The sequence below is a fragment of the Coenobita brevimanus genome, chromosome 40 (assembly GCF_032717465.1).
Source record: "Coenobita brevimanus isolate Jiangsu-jjx chromosome 40, ASM3271746v2, whole genome shotgun sequence".
NCBI classification, from domain to species: Eukaryota; Metazoa; Arthropoda; class Malacostraca; order Decapoda; family Coenobitidae; genus Coenobita; species Coenobita brevimanus.
In genome coordinates, this window is record NC_136993.1 from 24,743,337 (window position 1) to 24,763,761 (window position 20,425).

The 20,425-nt window shown below is 46.6% G+C and overlaps 1 protein-coding gene across 1 annotated transcript in view; it reads left to right on the forward strand.

The window, feature by feature from the left end:
- The window catches only part of LOC145396999 (putative glutamate receptor), a 144,788-nt gene that overhangs the window by 9,966 nt on the left and 114,397 nt on the right, over positions 1-20,425 (forward strand). Inside the window, exon 3 of the mRNA XM_080270223.1 lies at positions 10,219-10,370. Coding sequence (XP_080126349.1) covers positions 10,219-10,370 — 152 coding nt within the window. The remainder of the gene's footprint in view (positions 1-10,218; positions 10,371-20,425) is intronic.

Genomic DNA, 20,425 nt, shown 5'->3' on the forward strand with positions numbered 1-20,425 from the left:
AAGATTCTTTTTGATGAGGTTTTAAGAAGTGATCTAACATGAGAAGTCCAGCTGATGGTATTGTTAAGCGAAACACTGAAAATTCCAATACTTTTTTATGGGAATTTTGGTAGCATTGAAGGTTATATAGGAATCAGGCAATATCTGTCTATTAGTAAATTGTATATACAGTATTTGATTTTACTAGCAATAAATGAGACAACGTTATTTTGTCCCCATTCAGTGATCTAGATAAGTCTTGATTTATGGAGACTGCTGTACTGAGTTGTGAGTAAGAGATGCTGAACTTTGTGAATGGGTGTTTAAATGTGAATTAACTGTGAAGTGTAGAGTCACCTGCAAATGAATGGATGGGATTATGAGTGACAGATAAGAGATCATTAATATGAATTAGGAATAGGGTTGAAGCCAGAACTGATCCTTGTGGCACACTGGCATTAATCGAGTGGAAATTGGAATATATATTATCACTTTAATTCTTACTTTTCTGTCGCTGAGATATGGGAAAAGCAGAGGAACAAAAGACTTTAGGCCATAGCAAGTGAGTTTGGATAGCAGGAAACGGTGCCACACACTATCAAAATCTTTTGAAATATCATGGACCACTGCATGAGTTTCTCTATATTGGTCAATTGACTGATGGACAGTACGAGTCAGGAGATTGAGTATATCACAAGTGGATCTTTCGTGGTGAAAACCATACTGTCACCAAGTAGATTCAAGATGTTCAACTATGTGCTCATTAATTAAAATCTCAAATACTTTACCACATGAAGACGTGTGGTCTGTAATCAGAAAGGTCACCCTGTCATATGCTTTCTCCAAATCCATGATGGCCGCAGACAACTTCTTTCCCTTTTCTAGAAACTTTTCCACTAAAGATCTAAGAATGAATATCTGATGTACACAATCTCTTCCCTTCCTAAAACCTCCCTGTTCTTCTCCAACTAATTCCTCTGTTGTATCCTTAACTCTGTATCCTATCATATACTTTTCCTGTTACGCCTAGAAGATAAATGTCCCTACGATTACAACCACTTCTGTTTCCCCTTTTCCTTTGAACAGGGGAATAATTATACCTGACTTCCAATCCTCTGGGACTCTGCCTTTCTCCCATGCCAGTCTGCACATCTTTCACATCCATTCTACTGCTAGCTCTACATTCTTCAGAGTTTCACCACACACTCCATCAGTTCCTGGGGCTTTTCCCATTTTAACATTCTTCATTGCTTCCACAACTTCCATCCTACTGATTTCTTCCTCTCTTCTCACATCCCTCCTTCTCCCAGCCATTCCCCAGCCACTTATACGTGCATTACTTCCATCCTCTATGTTCAACAATTCCTTAAAGTGTTCTTACCATCTGCTCACTTTTTCTCCCTTCTCCGCTAGTAATCTGCCATTTTTGTGTTTCTCTCCCCAACTAACTTCTTTGGTACCCTGTCTAACTTTCTTTACCTCTTTGCAGAACATTTTCTTACATTCCTTCCACTGTACATTCATGTTCCTTCCAAATTCCTCATCCACTTTCTTCTTACTCTCTCTTACTACTCCTTTCCCCTCTCTTTTCCTCTCTACATATAACTTTCTCTTCCATCTCGCAACTTTTTCCACGCACCTGTTTCTCATCCACTCACTGTATGCTTTCATCTTTTGTGCCACAGCCTCTCTTATCTCTTCAGTCCACCATGCTGTTCCCTGCTGCACCCCCTTTCGTCTTCTCTTCACCGTATACACCACCTCACATGCTGCACAGATTTCTCCTGTGAATATCTTGTACACATCTTCCACATCCCCCATCTGCCCCAGTCTATATTAACCCAATCGGTCATCCATTTCACTCTTTTATTTTGTCTTTTTTCCATCCTCTTGTAACTTTTCCACCCTTCTTGTATGAACTACTTCCTCCTGTCCTTTCCTTCTTCTATTTCACCATTTTATTTGGACTTTATTTCTGACCACCACTTGGTGGTGGTCAGAAAGTCCACTCCCCCAGCCTCTATATACTCTCACATCCATTTCACACATTCTCATCCTTTCATCCACACACACACAATCAATCATTGCCTTCCATTCATCCAGTTCACTACCCACCCTTCTCATCACTTGCTACGTATACCTGTGGAGCATTTTGTGCCTGTAGAGGGTATTAGCTATCACCAACCCCCTCCAGGAACAAATGTCCACTAAAGCGCTGCCATTCTCATCAATCTCTGCAGGCACACCCCACTCACCAACTACTCCACCCCCCTTCCCATTTCCTTCTTTTTCATTCATATCTCCAATCAAAAACACTCTTTCATTCCTTTCAAACTTTTGCATGCACACTTCCACATTTATCCAGAACTCTTCTCTCACTCTGCTTTCACGATCTTACGTTGGCACATACAGGCACACAATTGCCCACATTTGTAGTCCAGCTTTAAATCTTACCCACACAATCTTTGAGCCAACTGATCTCTCTTATATTCTCCTTCCATCTGTTATTCACAACAATACACACTCCTTCTTTTGCCCTCTCATTCTCACCTATTTCTGTGCATATACCCCATCCATACTCCCATTCTCTCACACTCTTATCTCACCATTTAGTTTCAGTTAATCCACATACATCCACTTTTGCACCCTTAAGCACCTGGACAATCTCTCTTTCTTTCACCTCATCATTTGCACCACTTACATTCCACGTCATAATCCGTATCATTTTCTTTGTTCGGTCCTTAGTCGTCACCTTTTGGTCAGTCCTGGTCTAAGGCTTGTTGATCGTATTTTTTGTTAGTTGTTTTCCGGGGAGGGGCACTAACCCTCCGCCAACCCACTTTTTGTCACGTAGGGAACACATGTTGATTGGTTATAAGGTTACCACCCAGCGTTGTAAATGCTTTCGTGGTTTACAGGAAATAATTTGACTTGCCACGCAATGTAGAGCTACCCTAAAAACAGGGTATCACTACAGTAAGCGGGTGGATGATGGGCGTCCCCACCTGTCATCAAAGTATGACAACATAAAACAAAGTATGACAAAATATGACAAAATAAAAAAATATGACAAAATAAAACAAAATATGACAAATTATACAAACCTTAGGATTTCGCCCATTATGTTTCAGAATCTCTTTGCGTTCATCTATTGAAAAAAAAAAAAGTAATCCTCTGGCAGTTGGAGGTATATTATCGAAGCTTCGCCTGAATTATATCTTGGGTTACTGCCCACAGTGTTTTGATACATTTTTTTTTTTTTAAGACAAGGTGAACAGGGGACGGAAAACTAAATAAAAAAAATAAAATAAATCCATACACCAGATGAAAGGTGTCCTACATTCATAAAAAATTTGTGTACAGTTGGATTTAACTGCTTTAAGCTGAATGAGGAAAGACTTTTCTGGGGAAGCTATTTTCATAGAGATGCAGTTCGGGGAATAAAAGAATTCTGATAGAAGTTCTACAATAAGGTAGTGCGACGGTCCAGTCATGAGCACTACCAGATGCCCGCGTAGCACGTGGGGAGGCATGGAGTGGGGGCACAATGGATGCAACTTTTTCTGTGCCTTTGCCACAAAAGTATCTGTAAAATAATGCAAGGGAGGCAACATTCCTTCTTACTTGTAGAAGAGGTGGTTCATTTATAATTGCAAGGCTATTAATAATTCTTACAACTATGTTCTGAATTTTGTCCCGTTGTTTTAGTTCAATCTCTCCACATCCACTACACAAGAGTGAGCAATATTCCACCTGAGAGCGAACATGACTCTTATAAATAATAGCTAACTGCTCATCAGTGAAGGATTTGGGGATTCTATAAAATAACCCAAGTCTCCTTGAAGCGGTTTTAGCAAGTACTCTAACATGAGAGGTCCAGATGAGGATATTGTTAAGTGAAACACCAAGAATTTCAATACTTTTTGAGATAGGAATAATAGTAACATTGAGGGTAAAACAGGAATCAGGCAATATCTGTCTGTTAGATAATTTTATGTATTTCGTTTTCCTAGCATTAAATGAGACATTGTTATTTTATCCCCATTCAGTCATCTTGGAAAATTCTTGATTTATGGAGACTGCTGTACTGAGTGGCGTGTTGGACTTATAAAACCTTGTATTTGGGTGTTTAAATGTGAAGGAACTGTAAAGTGTTGAGCCATCTGCATATGAGTGACTGGCATTATGGGTGACAGATGAGAGATCATTAAAATGAATTAGGAATAGGGTTGGAGCTACAGTAGGGCTTATCCTTGTGGCGTGCCGGCATAAATCGAGCGGAAATTAGAATATACATCATCTACTTTTACTCCTATCTTTCTGTTGGTGGGATATGAGGAAATTAGTGGAACAAAAGATGATAGGCCATAGCAAGGGAGTTTGGATAGCAGGTAATGGTGCCACACTCCATCAAAAGCTTTAGAAATATCAATGGCTACTGCATGGGATCCTCCATGCTGGGCAGTTGACTGATGGATGGTATGAGTCAAGAGATTTAGTATATCTACAGTGGATCTTTTGCGGCAAAACCCCTACTATCTGGCACTAATTAAGTTGTTGGATTCAAATTGTTACATGATGTGCTTAGTGATTACAAGCTCAAATACTTTACCAGGAGAAGATGTGATAGCTATTGGCCTGTAATCAAAGGGGCAAAAAGAACTTCCTTTCTTCGGAATTGGGTGGATATTGGCTTCTTTCCAAGAATTAGGTAATGGAAAAGTATGTATGCATAGTCTGAGTAAATTTGCAGGAATAGGATAGTGTTCTGGGGAACACTTTTTTCAAGACGATTGGAGGAATTCCATCTGGACCTACAGCTTTGTAGGTTGGCGTACTGTCTCGGATAGATTTTGCGTGTCTAGGACGGATTTTGCGTATGTTAAGTGGAGCAGTTTCGGGAGAGTCAAAGTTTAAAGTAAGTACAGCGGCGTTCTGACTGACTTCCTCTAAGGCAGAATTTCTTTCAAACGTACTGCCACGGATGTTCACTTTTCCACTCAGATCATTTATAGTGTTTCCATTTGAAGTTTTTAGTGGGGGAATGGATGATGACTTTCTATTATCGAAAGAACTGAGACTTGACCAGAAGATTCGAATGTTAATAGGACTATTTAATAAAATGGATGCTTAGTTGTGAAAAAAGTTTGATTTGGGGAGATTTTTTACTGATTTTGCTTGGTTCCTATAGTTTTTAAATCGACAGGGATTCAGATGCTTTTGATTCTAAGTAAAAGCTATGCACTAAGGACTTTGGGGTCGCTTCTCTGTCAAACCATTTTGGGGAGTCTGATCTTTTAGTAAATTGTTGACTATGAACAGTTCCTTACCAGCTTGTAGTAAGTCATTTATATGGGACTGGGTGGAAATGATGTCAGTGGAGAAGGAAGACTGCCACTGAATATCAGCAAGATAATTTCTAAATCCATTCCATCTCAGACTGTCCTATCAAAGTGTCATTTGGTCACACTGGTTCAGAACGGGTAAGTTTGTGACAACTGACAAGGAAGCTTTGATAAGACTGTGGTCGGAGGACCCAAGTGGTGACAGTACCTCATACCTGTATTCATCTGGGTTATTTGTTAGGAACAGGTTCAAGAGGTAGGTGTTATGGTCAGGATTATCTGGTATTCTGGTTGGTTGTTTTACCAACTGCGTGAGATTAAACGATTCAGCAAACAGCTCACATTCTAGACCAGTATCGAAAGTCCTTGCAGACTGCAATAACCATTCTACACTATGGATGTTGAAATCAACCTAAATGGTAACTTCAGTGGTGAGGATGAGATTATGGCTGGTCTACTGAGTGGATATGTTGTCAAATACGCTGGGTTTTGAAGGAGCACTGGGGGACCAATAAAAATATACTGCTATATTTGGTAATATTTAGAGAATAATATGCCAACTTGATTTTGAGATGTTAACAGATACACACACACACACACACACACACACACACACACACACACACACATAGATGCAAGCGATTACATTATCGCCTTGCTAGGTGGGCAGTAACAACACACAGGTCTTTGGCACTCCTAAACGACATTCATTTTATACATTTCAAATAGCCCTTCAACATCCCGTTCTCTTGCTCAAATCAGCAACTGGTTGGAATGTTAGAATCACTCTAGTGGTTCATCTATTTCCAGAAACACTGCCATCCATTCCCGTCAGTCACCTGATACTTTTATTTTGACCTCTAACTTCCCTCCTTTCGTTTTAAAGAATATTATTTTCTGATCATTCACTACTTAATACTTCACAGTCCATTTGTCTACTATACCAGATAATGACATCCACACTTGGACAGCCTGAGCGCGTGCGGGCTCAGAAAGTCAAATAATCAGTGCAAGAAATTGATTTATTTCAAGGTTTGTCAAGGAAAAAAGAGAAAAAATCGTACAAACAGCTGTTCCGTACATCTGAAAGCCAAGTAGAATTAATGAAAATGAAAGGGAAAGGTAGAACTGGCATTCCATAATCAACCCAGGAGGAAACCACTTGCATGAGAGTGCTTGAGCAACAAATAAAATACACTGTGACAAGCTTAGCTCTTCCACTTCCATGCTCAGCGATCATTAGGGCCCTCTATGTCCCCCCGGTTGAAAGTTTGTTTTGCTCCCAATCACATTCGGAGCAAGGCAAGCTATCAGCCACTGCTGCTAAGTCAGTTCACTAGCAGTTTTTCATCAGACAACCTCTTTTTTTCACCGTATTTTTGTCTAGTTTTGAAAATTTTAGGATTGAAATTTGATGAGAGCCTTGTAAGGCGGTGGCTTAATTGGTAGAAAAGTGACCTGCAGTCCTAATGAACCCAGACTCGAATCCCAGGTGAGGCAGGGAACAGTTTAATGATTTGAATTTCATTAAAGCAGACTTTACTGATCGACCAGACGACAAGCGCCATGTCGTAGAAATACCCTCGCTAATATCAATGCGCCAGTCCTGTATGGAACAGCCCTAGCATGTATTCAACATGGGCGGTGGGCTTTAGCTCCGAAATGGTGACATGCGGAGGTGTATGGTAAGGAAGACAACTGGGCCTTAGGCCGTGAAGCCTATGCCCAGAGTCGGACACACACAAAAAAAAGGGTTTTCATAGTGAATAATCACCAAGTTGTCTTTTTTTTTTTTTTTTTTTTTTTTTTGCATCTATTCATAGCAGTATGTCAGACCATTTGCAAACTCTCTTTCAGGTATTATTGGAGTTGACCCCATGTTTGTTGAGAGTGTAGTGAATGCGTTGCCATGCCATCGACATTGGACAGTACTGTTACTGAGGGAGGGAGAGTTGACAGGTCGTCCGGGAAAGACTAAAAAATGAGGGTGGAAGGACGGAGCCCAGTGGGACTCAGATTCTAGTCTTCTGGTGTTGGTAGAACATTTATCTGTCTGGGAGGAAGTTGGCCAGTCATTTCATATCGATGTCTTTTATGTTTGTAACTAAAAGTTTGCTTCTTAAGATAGTATGACACTATATCAAATACTTTTCTCGTGTGCACTGCAAATAGTTTGGGTAATAATGGTGGTTGCATTTGGCTGACACCATCTAGAACGAGTTGGATGAACTTGGAAAGGTGTCTGCTGGCTGAATGCATACATCAGATTCCATGTTGGGAAGATGATGGTGGGATGTGAGGGCAATGTTCTTTGTTGTCAGTTATTTCATGATTTTTGTACGGCATACAAAACACTATCCACTATAACTAGCCAATAACGTTGACTTAAGTTATCCCTTCCATGCATCAACGAAGACATGGATCTTTTAGTACCGCTTTCTGTATTTCTGCTGATGAAAAACGTTCCGCACATTCTCTTTACTTTTCCCAAAGTAATATGAGCATGAGAGTGTTCAAATAAGACTTTCTTTACCACTCTGTGCTTTCAGTCATTTTACATTCCCCTTTCCTTTCTGTCTGCCTGCCACTTCATTACCTGCACTTCTTTAGCCATTCCTTCTAATTATTCCCCTTTCCTTACAACCACCCCTACTTTCATTTCTTCACTCCACTAAGGTGTCCCTTGCCATCGCACACACACACACACACACACACACACACACACACACACACACACACACACACACACACACACTACCTCCTTTAAAATTCTCCATATAGCTTCATTACACTAACTTACACTGTGTTTACTTAAATTCTCTGTCGTTATTTCATTGAGATCTAGGGTACCTCCAGTTTCTACACTGAGTACTTCACCTTCTTCCTTATTATTAGCTTTTTTTACACAAGAAAGAAGGAACCAAAGCTCAGAAGCCCGCAATATTGTTCCCTTCAAGAAAAAACAAAAACAAGATGGCAGAGAGCTAAATTCAAGATCCGTTCATTTCGTGATTTCTGGACACATTGCGTTTAAAATACTGGAGGCCATAGGCAGTAGGAAATGCAGACAGTGGAAGACAGTTCCAGAGCTGACTTATTGCATATGTAAAGGACTGGAAGTAACTCTTGCATTAAAGAATTGTGCGGAAAAGGGATGAGAGTTTGTTGCTAGACGGTTTCTACTGTTCGTGCCAGCTGTACTGGTGGAGGGATGCAAGCAGACGGTTCAAAGGAGCAGTGAAGAAAATAGATAAAGATACAACAGTAAGGCGAAGAGATATAAGCTGAAAGGAGCCAGTAAGAGGTGGAGAGACGGTGAGACGAAAAGTTTTTGACCACACCTTGATGAGAAGAACTTGGAAGAGCTGTATGTGGAAAGCCCACTCACACATGAGAGCTGTACTCTAGACATGGGAGAATAAAATCCGTGTATAAAGTCAACAATTGTGCATGGGCAAAGAAGGCACGGAGTCGGCTTAGCACACCTAATCTTTTGGAAGCAGATTTTACGAGAGGTAAAATGAACTTTCCAAGGTAAATCCCAAGAGTTGATGCAGGTTTAAGATGGACATTGTTCAGAATTAGAGGATATTCCTGCTCCCTATCCACAATTCTGATAAAACTACACAGTGATCCGATAGCCCATCTTTATATATGAAATTATCATAATATCTAACACTTCTTTCATCAATCGCTTATCCACGTACTGTATATCAGTCATTCCTTTTTACTCAATATTCTACCTTCCATTCTTTTTGCCCATCCTTAATTCATGTTTGTGTATCCATTTGTGATTAAAGAGGTATTCGTGAGAGCCAGTCACCTCTCAGCATGTATGTCCGGCAATGTATGTTCTCATTCTAATTCACCCGTGATGCTTGATGTCACTAAGTAACCCTTCCTTTCTTATATTATCTACTTCTGCAATCAAATCGCCATTTAGAATCGACCTCTCACTCACACGAAACTATCCAGACACACTTCGATATCCATCCAAACCTGTTCCTTTCACTCATGCTTCCCTGTCATCTGTTGCAGGATTCGTAGAGACAAACACACCCATTTGTACTTCCACTGCGGTCTTAACGCAGGTAACACTCAGTTCCATCGCCCAAATACTTAATATTTTTTTCCAACTTATTAATAACTTCACACACACACACACACACACACACATATATACATAAATCTATCTATCTATCTATCTATTGCCAGACGCCTCAATCCCGTTTGGGGTGGCCACAAACAAATCGCCTCCAAGTCGCCCTGTCCCCCTCCATTTCACTGCCCTGCTCCCAACTCACACCCCCCTCTCTCATATACCTCTCCACTCCATCCCTTCATCTCATCCTCGGCCTCCCCCTCCCTCTTCTCCCCTCCACCTCACTCACATACACTCTCTTCGTCAGTCTTTCACCCTCCATCTTCTCCACATGACCAAACCACTTCAGTGTGTTCCTCATAACGCTTCCTATCACATCCACATCAACACCACAACGCTCCTTTATATCCTCATTCATCAGCCTGTCCCTCTCCACGTGACTCAACAGGCTCCTCTTAAATAACTCATTTCCACTGCTCTCACTCTTGACTTGTGTCCTTCCAACAATGTCCAAGCTTCACTTCCGTACGTCAGAGTTGGTATCACAATACTGTCATGTAGTAACTTTTTCACTTCCATGCTCACTTCCCTGTGTCTTATCACTGCTTTCAAAGAACCAGCAACCTTTCTTCCCTGCTGTACCCTTTCAAGCACTTCACCCTCCAAACCTCCATCCTTACTCATCACACTACCCAAGTACTTAAACGTACTCACATTTTCCAATTCCTCACCATATATATATATATATATATATATGTATATGGTAAATACTGTGTATATTGATGCTTATAGATGAACTGCATCATGCTGAGGGTACCCCCACCAGAGCCACGCTGGCAGGCCCTCCTGTGGCCCTTCACACAGTACACATGGTTCGCCTTGACAGTGGGACTTCTGCTCAGCGGGCCACTTCTCTATTGCATGGGTCGATGCTCTGCCCAGAGGTATAAATGTTTCGTGTAATTTGTTTAAGACAGTTGGAGTCATTACAAATTCTAGTTCATGGTCTAGTCTGCCAATTGTCCATAGTGTCGTTCTCAGAAAATAGGGACAAAGGGCGGTAGAGAGTAATCAGTTACGGATTTATAGTTTTCTTGTTGCTTAGCTTAAACTATACTTGAAAGTAATTTTCATTATTCAAAGTATATCTAAATATATAGTATTAATATTAATAAAAGCATGTCATCCTTGTGTGAATACTGCATAATTTGTAAGGAAATTTAACAAATACCAATATAGGGCCCTTTCACATTCTAGAATGGCCAGTGGTTACTGAAGTGGCTTATTATGTACCAGAAACTATGGTATGATTGTTAAAGGTAGTATAAACGCATGTCACTCTCTGTGAATATTGGTATATATTGGCTAAGATATGAAATGAGGAATCTCTGGCATCTTTATGCAGATGACCGCCACGTTGCCAGGCGCACGATTATCATTCAAGGGATAAGTCTCAGACCGTCAACATAAACACAGCGATTCTCAGGCATTTAGAGTGACGATGCCTGTGTTTGTTTGTGCAGTGGTAGACTGCTCATCGGATTCAAGAAAAATGCTAATCAGTATCCTTCTATGGCTGAAGTTAGAGACTGGGTGAAGTTTCCCTCAGCTAAGAAGAAACCAAAACGACGAGAGTTCTGAGAAAATAGATGGAAGGTTACGAGATTCCATGCAATATGCTCAAGATATTTTACTGACTGGATAGGAAATGTGTTATCATCGTAATTTGTTAATAAATGGGGATCTGGGAATACCAATAATTTCCCATTAACACAAACAGTCCGTCTCGATTCTCGTACACTCTTGCCCACGGTATACAGTCGTTTCACACGCAGGAGGATGACGTCATGAGGATGACATCAGATGGCCTTCCACAGAAAACGAAAAGTAAACGGATAACTCAAGAGTGACAAGAATACCCTGTTCACTCAGTTCCACTGGCTAGAGCCAAGAAACGTTTGAATTAAGACCGCTCATTGGTTGTGCAACACTGAGGAGCGTGGTAAATCTACTGCTCTTTTTTTTTTACGCATATAAATGTAATCTGCTTGCAATATAAGCAGTTTAAATATGGAATAATTTCCAAAGCTAAAGAGGTCAAAATTAGCTTTAAAAGTTTACCATTATTAAAGAAAAATAAAGTTGATTATAAAGTTTAATAAAACGATGAGTGACATTTGAAGCAAATGCAGACATGTATTATATCACAGCTTGCAGACGTACGTGTACACAGTGGTTGGATAATATTCTTCAAACGTCACTCATTTCTTATAAAACTATCTTTAATTTTCTTTGATAAAGGTAAACTTTTGAATCTAATTTTGACCTCTTTACCTTCGGAAATTATTCCACATTTAAACTGGCATGTTTTCAGAAGCCGCACATCTGAAATTCCCGCACGAGTGAGCAGAGACTGAGGGAAGACACAACTTGTCCCCACCGCTGCCCCGAGCCAACTGCCGGCTGCCGCCGGGCTGCGGGACACCTGGCGTGACGTCATGTGCAGACTGCTCCAAAATTTGAACCAAGTGTGATACGACTGTATATTACTTGGAATGTGCTATTGCCATCAGTTAGCTCAACTTGATCCAGTGAATCGGGATGTTCAAGAGATTCTCACTAGCTGTATTAGTTTTCCTTTACTATATTCCGAATGAGGCACTGATCTCTGTCTTTCTTTGTATTGCTTAAGCTGTGCAACTGTCCATTTTTCAAACGAATATCGCTCCATACTGCACAGGGTGTAAAATGCGTGGCTTAAAGAACAGTGCCCCTGAGAAATACCATAGTACCCCCGACTACAGGGCAAGCCAAACACAGCTTAGTATGCCCGAGGATGCGCCGACACCCCCACACGGACCCCACAGGGTAGCTGCCACCAGTCACCACTACTCCCGGCAACAGCGACATATGTCAGCCCAGGCCGTGCACCCCTGTGTCATGCAGCCACCACGCCGTCGCCACCGTAGGAGAAGGACACTACCTTTGTTGAGTGGAATTATTGAGTCAACTAGGGGTGGAGTTGAAAAAGACACTCCAGATGGCGCCCCTCTGGTAGAGACGATCTATGGTCGCTCCGAAAGTGTTCCGGTAGAAACGATCTATGGTCGCTCCCATCCTCGTGAGACGATCTATGGTCACTCCGAAAGTGTTCCAGTAGAGACAATCTATGGTCGCTCCCATCCTCGTGAGACGATCTATGGTCACTCCGAAAGTGTTCCGGTAGAGACGATCTATGGTCGCTCCCATCCTTGTGAGATGATCTATGGTCGCTCTGAAAGTGCTCCAGTAGAGACGATCTATGGTCGCTCCCATCCTCGTGAGACGATCTATGGTCGCTCCGAAAGTGCTCCGGTAGAGACGATCTATGGTCGCTCCGAAAGTGCTCCGGTAGAGACGATCTATGGTCGCTCCGAAAGTGCTCCGGTAGAGACGATCTATGGTCGCTCCGAAAGTGCTCCGGTAGAGACGATCTATGGCCGCTCCCATCCTCGTGAGACGATCTATGGTCGCTCCGAAAGTGCTCCGGTAGAGACGATCTATGGTCGCTCCGAAAGTGCTCCGGTAGAGACGATCTATGGTCGTTCCCCTCCTCGTGAGACGATCTATGGTCGCTCCGAAAGTGCTCTGGTAGAGACGATCTATGGTCGCTCCCATCCTTGTGAGATGATATATGGTCACTCCGAAAGTGCTCCGGTAGAGACAATCCATGGTCGCTCCCATCCTCGTGAGACGATCTATGGTCGCTCCGAGAGTGTCTTGGTAGAGACGACCTATGGTCGCTCCCTTCCTCATGAGACGATCTATTGTCGCTCCGAGGGTGTGCAGAGAGAGGTAAGGAGAGAGACGTCCCTACGGCAGGAGACTAGAGCCCAGGCTTCCTTTCCCAGAGTGACCCAGACAGGCCTCACAGCCTCCCCTGGTCTCTGTTCCCTACGCCGGGCTCTAGAGCAGACGCACCTGACGGACCGCAGTGGAAGTCGCTGCCGCAGCCCTCCCCTGTCGGCGCCCCTAGACGCTGGAGACCGCAGCCCACAGTCTCTCCCGGTTCTCCCCCGGACACCCAGGCGTGATCTCTCTACGCCCCCACGATGCCGGGACTTATCACAGAGGTTCCTGGAGCTATTCGGCCCCAGTCCCGAGAGCCACACGCCTGAGCCAAGCCCAGAAGCCCCGGGAAGCCCAGGACGCGAGAGGACGCCCTTACGAGTTATCTCGTGCCCTCTCGGCACGCCTCGGATTGGCGGTGCCCCTAGCCCGGCAGGATAGCCGACATGTTCCTGCCTATCCCCCTGATGAATACGTATGATATTGTAGCACGAGTGATTTAGGTTAAGTGTGATTTCCCCTAATGTAAGTATTGTGCAGTGATTTCGAGGTAAATAAGATCACAGTGAGAAGTTAAAGGACGAGAGTGTGGAACCAAATCTGATTGACTATACTTATGAGGGACATCCCTGTTATACAATTTATAAGCCTGTGCCGCCGGGAGATTCCCCTATAAGGACATACCCCCATTACTGTGAAGGAATATTGTGAAAGGAAGTATTAATGGTGTTCTCTCCCTCCCCCACGCTACCCATAAATCTTGTTTATCACCCCCTCTCACTCCAATATTCTGAGTGAGTGTGAATCAAGAATAAAATCAATTACCAAAGTCCCTTGGCTAGTGGAAACCATATAAACTTCACGGCTAATATCTGCCGCTCTCCAGTATTACCATAACTTCCCCCTAGCTGTCACAAGTCACTCCACGCACCTCCCCTATCTCCTCCTCGTGAGATTCAACACCTCTCCCGTGCCCCCGTGCGCGCCTATATTTATTGCACTCCTGATACACTAGGTTTGATATTGTTGTCATTATTATCAGAGAAGCAAGTATCCTGTGAGATACACATATCCTAGATAAGGGTTTATATTGCTATGTATTGTGCTGTAATATCTGCTGATTTGTCCTGTGTCTGATTGTGGTAATATACGTGTAAAGGTTGTTGCCTAGAGTTTTTGTGTCCTGCTTTTCTTTATTGCACTAAGCTCTGGTCTCGAAAGAGGACCCCGCTCCACGTTAGGTGTAATAGGAACGAGAAGTCGAGCCTAATTGCACCTAACATTACACTGGTGGCCAGTGGTGGTTCTAGACCCGGGCGTAAGAGAGAGGTAATTAGGAAATATTTGGCAAAATGGCAACCAAACTGCACGTTCAGTTATCCAAGTTTGACCCTGACCAGTATGATATGCACACATATCTGGCAATAATTAAACCCTTACTGGATATTGGCTTTGAAAATGACCAACAAAAAATTGCAGTCACACTACCACTATTGGGTAAAGCGGCGGCGAACATAGCGCCAAAAATCGTCCCAGAACTCACCTGGCAGAACTTTACAAAGTTCACTGTACAAGCCATCACCCCATCATTAGGGAAAGTAGTGGCTCTATCGAAATTGGATAGTTTTTCATTCAACAGGGATTTAGATAATACCCTGATACAGGATAGAAGCCTGGTTACTGCTGCCTACCCGGAGGCAGATGAGGAAACCCGGGATCAGCATACATTTAATACTCTGCTCAGAGTACTCCCAAGTGTTGTGAAACAACACTTCACTATCCATGACCCAACAGGAGACATGGATAGAGAAGTACAGCTAATGCGGCGCCTCCTGACCGCCTGCCTTTCTCCACAACAAATTAATGTTGTTAAGAAATTCCCCACCCGACCCCCGGCTCCCCCAGCCACACCGCGTCCACCTCTGCCTCACACCAGCCCGACCCCGACGCCTAGCCCACCCAGGGCACACCCCTCCCGTCGGCGCCCCGCCCCGCGAGAAAACCCGAACTTAATTCTTATCAACCCGTGGGAATTCACAGCCTGCAACTCCCGCTACCCCCTTCATGACATACGGGACCAGCTTAAAGCTGCTCGCCGCAGAATCACAGCCCCGGGTTCGTGTAAAGTGTCCGCCTTAGAAGGCGAGGCCCCAGGGGACGAGCTGATGCCCGTGGACGAGCCCCATCCAGGAGAACTAGAGCAGGAACAGGAGAACGAGAGCCCTAGCCAGCTGGATTTTTAGGCCCGCCCCCGCACCAACCCACGGTGGCGGGAGCCACCACCCCTAAGTATCGCCCCCCAGTATACCACAAGATGAAAATAAACGGCGTGAAGGCCAGACTACTAGTCGATACGGGAGCGGCTAGGTCCTGCCTTTACAGGCACTATTTCTCCCGCTACAAATTGCGGTTTGGCCCACTCCGCTCTACTACCACCCACCTTGTGGACGCGGGGGATGGCCCCCTGCCCATCCGTGGGGAAACTCGGGCCCTACGGGTCGACACCCACCAGCCAGTGTCCACCCAACATTCATTCATCATTTTTTATTCCTCCTGCCGGAGTTATGATGGGTATTTAGGGCTAGACTTGCTCCAAAATCTTGGAGCCATGATCGACTGTCGCCACTGACAACTCCAGTTCCGCCTCCCACCCCATTCCACCCCAGCCGTTTGCACATGCACGCCGCGGCCCCAGCCAGAGGATTCGCCCTCTTCCTCCCCCCAGTGCCCTCCTTCTTCCCCCCTTTTTCCACCTCCCTCTCCTCCCCCTCCCATGCCTTTCCACCCCACTCCTGCCCCCTCTTTCCCTGCCACCATCTCCGCCGCCGTTACCATCCCCTCCCACCATGAGGCATGGGTGCCCCTTAACAGGCCCTCAGGTCCATCCGTTTTGTTCTCCTCCCTCCTCCCCTCCGGACCCTTTTCTGCCTGCCTGGTGTCCCCCACCTTCCTCCCTCCCCACCACGCCGCCATCCGCATCACCAATCTCGCCCCGTCCCCTCTCACCCTCCCCAAAGGGCTTATCATCGGAGAGATGGAGGAAGCCGAGCCCTGTGCCCCATCCTCCTCCCACCTCCCCACCCCTCTACCCCCCATCCCTGACCATCTCTCCAACCAGCAGTCAGACACCTTACGCCACCTCCTCCTGGATTTCCAGGATTTGTTTGCGACAGGACCAGCAGATATAGGGCATACTACGTACCTGTCGCACACTATCCATACGACAGGCCCACCTATATGACAACCTTCCCGACGCAAGAACCCCCGACAGGGAGAAGAGGAGGACCGCCAGGTGCGCGAAATGGAAGAGGCAGGTGTTATCTCCCCCTCCACCAGCCCGTGGTCCTCCCCCGTTGTTCTAGTAAAAAAGAAAGACGGCACGATGCAGTTTTGCATCAACTACCTCCGTGTGAACGACGTCACCATTAAAGATGCCACCCCCCTCCCCCGCATTGACGATTCCCTAGACTTCCTCTACGGGGCGTCTTGGTTTTCTACCCTCGACCTCCAGTCTGGATACTGGCAGGTCCCCGTCCACCCGGACCATCGAGGCAAGACGGCCTTTTCCACCAGTAATGGCAAACATTACGAATTCAATGTTCTGCCATTTGGCCTCTGCAACGCCCCTGCCACTTTCTCCAGACTAATGGAATCTGTCTTGAGCGGCCTCACTTGGGAAATATGTTTAGCTTATCTTGACGACGTCATTGTTTTTAGCCAGACCTGGGCCGACCACTTGCAGCACCTCCGTCGAGTTTTCACCAGAATTTGCCAGGCAGGCCTCAAGCTACATCCTTCTAAATGTGTCCTGGCTGCTAAGTCTGTCTCGTTCCTAGGACATACTATTTCCCAAGCAGGAATTTCCCCAGATCCCGACAAGCTCCGTGCCATGGCGGACATACCACCTCCGCAGGATGTTCACGGCGTCCACGCCTTCCTGGGACTCACGTCCTATTACCGTCGCTTCATGAAGGGATTCACGCAGATTGCTAAGCCTCTTCACGACTTGACACGAAAAGGGGAACCTTTCCTCTGGACTGAGGATCGGCGAGCTGCTTTTCAACAGCTAAAAGACAAGCTTGTCTCGGCCCCCATCGTGGCCTTCCCCGACTATGCCCTCCCTTTTCGCCTCTACATGGATGTATCCCTTACCACGATAGGCGCCGTCCTAGCCCAGGTACAGGCCGGCCGGGAACACATCATCGCCTGCGTCAGCCACACTCTGAACCCAGCCAAAAAAAATTATGCCGCCACCAAGCGAGAATGCCTCGGCATAATCTGGGCCCTCCAATATTTTAGGGCTTATCTTTCTGGGACCCAAGTCACGATAATCACCGACCACCAATCACTCCAGTGGTTGCGCCAATCAGACTGCCATAACGCCCAACTCGTCCGGTGGCATGACACCCTAGAGGAGTTTCAGTACGAGATTTCATACAGACCCGGAAAGCTCCACACCAATGCAGATGCCCTCTCCCGCCTCCCCATCCACGCGGTACAGCCGGACCCCGACCTACTACAACTCTGGCACCACAAGGAACGGCCCCCCTGGATCCCTGCTCACCTATTCCCCAAGCTGTGCCAACAGGGCGACCACTTTCTAACCCCGTCCGGACACATCCTCTTGACCCCCGATGCGGCACATGACACCCTGCGCCACCTACATGCCCACAACGGCATCCACTTGGGCACCAAGAAATTACTACAGGTGTTCAATGATATTTACTGGGCCCCAAATCCCTCCACCCTCGCCAAGGAAATTATCCAGACTTGCTGCGCCTGCTTGCTTGGGAAAGACATCACCCGGACCGCCGGGCCATCTGGCCATATCACCGCCCACAAGCCCTGGCAACTCCTGGTGATCGACGTAGTAGGCCCTCTTCCCCCTAAATCTGGATATAAATACGTGATCACTTTTGTAGACACATACTCCAAATTCGTAGTAGCCTGCTCAGCTAAGGAACATCATGCCGTCGCTGTCGCCGATGCCCTGCTCCAAAACGTGTTCCCTTACTTTGGCATTGCCCAAGCCATCCATTCTGATAATGCCCCCGAGTTCTCCGGAAAAGTCTGGGAAGAACTAGCCAGGATTTTCGGGTACAAGATCTCCCACTCCTCCCCATACTGGCAACAAGGGAACGCGGTATGTGAACGTAGCCATCGTACCCTTATCAATCAGCTACGCACCAGAATCGAGGCTACAAAAGACGACAATTGGCCGGCACATGTAAAAATTGTCCAATGGGGCATGAATTCGTGCCCCCGAGAAGACGGGGTTTCGCCCCACGAAAGAATCATTGGCGAAACCCCCCTCCTACTACCCCTACGCCATCACCTGCAACCGCCCGCTTCCGCTCCCACTACAGACCCGCTACACCTGCTAAAAGGGCGGATACACCACCTACAAAAGAACCTAGACCTTGGACCCGACACAGCCTCCAACCCTTTCAACCCGGGTGACACAGTCATCGTCGCCCAACTTCCCACTTCCCACAAGCTCGCCCCCCGTTTCACGGGGCCCCACACAATCACCAAAGTCCCCAACCCATACCAAGTAGTCGTAGACTATCACAGCACTCCCCGTACCCTCTACAACTGTCACGTGTGGCCTTTCCACACGCCCACCTCCCCTGCTCCAGCCCCACACCCACAGCCCCCTCTGGCTCCCACACCACCCTCTACAGTCACATATGAGTGCTGTGTTTCCTCCTCACCCTCCCACTCCGCCCCCCCCCACCATCTCCACTTCCCCGGCCACCACCACCCCCAGCACCTCACCTGATGCCTCCCCCGCCACCCCTCCCTCACCCTCACCCCTTCCTTCCATGGCCTCCCCCTCAACGCCCACTCCCACATCTTCCGCCCACACCACCACACCCTCACCACAACCCACTACCACCCCCCCTCCCCCACCCACCATCCGTACACCCACTCCGCCAACACCGCGCCCCACCGTGCCCACAACACGCAAACAACCCGCCCATCCCAGACGCCCACTTCTCCCCCCACCCCGACCCTCAAGACCACCACCACCCGCTCGGGCCGCCTCTCACACCCGCCCGCCCGATACACACCCCTACACCACCCACCTCTCCATGACTTCACACCGTCAAGCTACATCAGGCCCAAATCCCCTCTACCTGTACTCCCCAGAGACTCAACGCCGCATTACCACGGCACAAAACCCGGCCCTTACCCGCAGTATCCAGCATTCAGCCCCCAAGCACACCGACAGCCACACCAAGCAAGATGAGAGTGAAGCGGGTCGTATGGGCACCTACCCTTGGCAGGAACCACAGACTCCGTGGGCCACACCATCTGCTAAACCTCCTCAGGTCTATCACCGCCACCTCCACACTCTTCCTCACCTGCAACCCAGCACAAGAAGAGAACCCCTACACTGTCGCCTGGCAAACTGCGCTGCAACACCTCCAGCTCGTCTACACCACCTCCAACACACAAGCGTTCCACCTCCAGCCACGAGGACATGACTTTTTACAGGAGGAGAGTGGTAAAATGCGTGGCTTAAAGAACAGTGCCCCCGAGAAATACCATAGTACCCCCGACGACAGGGCAAGCCAAACACAGCTTACTATGCCCGAGGATGCGCCGACACCCCCACACGGACCCCACGGGGTAGCCGCCACCAGTCACCACCACTCTCAGCAACAGTGACATATGTCAGCCCGGGCCGTGCGCCCCTGTGTCATGCAGCCACCACGCCGTCGCCATCGTAGGAGAAGGACACTACCTTCGTCGAGTGGAATTGTTGAGTCAGCTAGGGGTGGAGTTGAAAAAGACAGTCCAGATGGCACCCCTCTGGTAGAGACAATCTATGGTTGCTCCCATCCTCGTGAGACGATCTATGGTCGCTCCGAAAGTGTTCAGGTAGAGACGATCTATGGTCACTCACATCCTCATGAGACGATCTATGGTCACTCCGAAAGTGTTCCGGTAGAGACGATCTATGTGGCTCCCATCCTCGTGAGACGATCCATGGTCGCTCCGAAAGTGCTCCGGTAGAGACGCTCTATGGTCGCTCCCATCCTCGTGAGACGATCTATGGTCGCTCCCATCCTCGTGAGACGATCCATGGTCGCTCCGAAAGTGCTCCGGTAGAGACGATCTATGGTCACTCCCATCCTCGTGAGACAATCTATGGTCGCTCCGA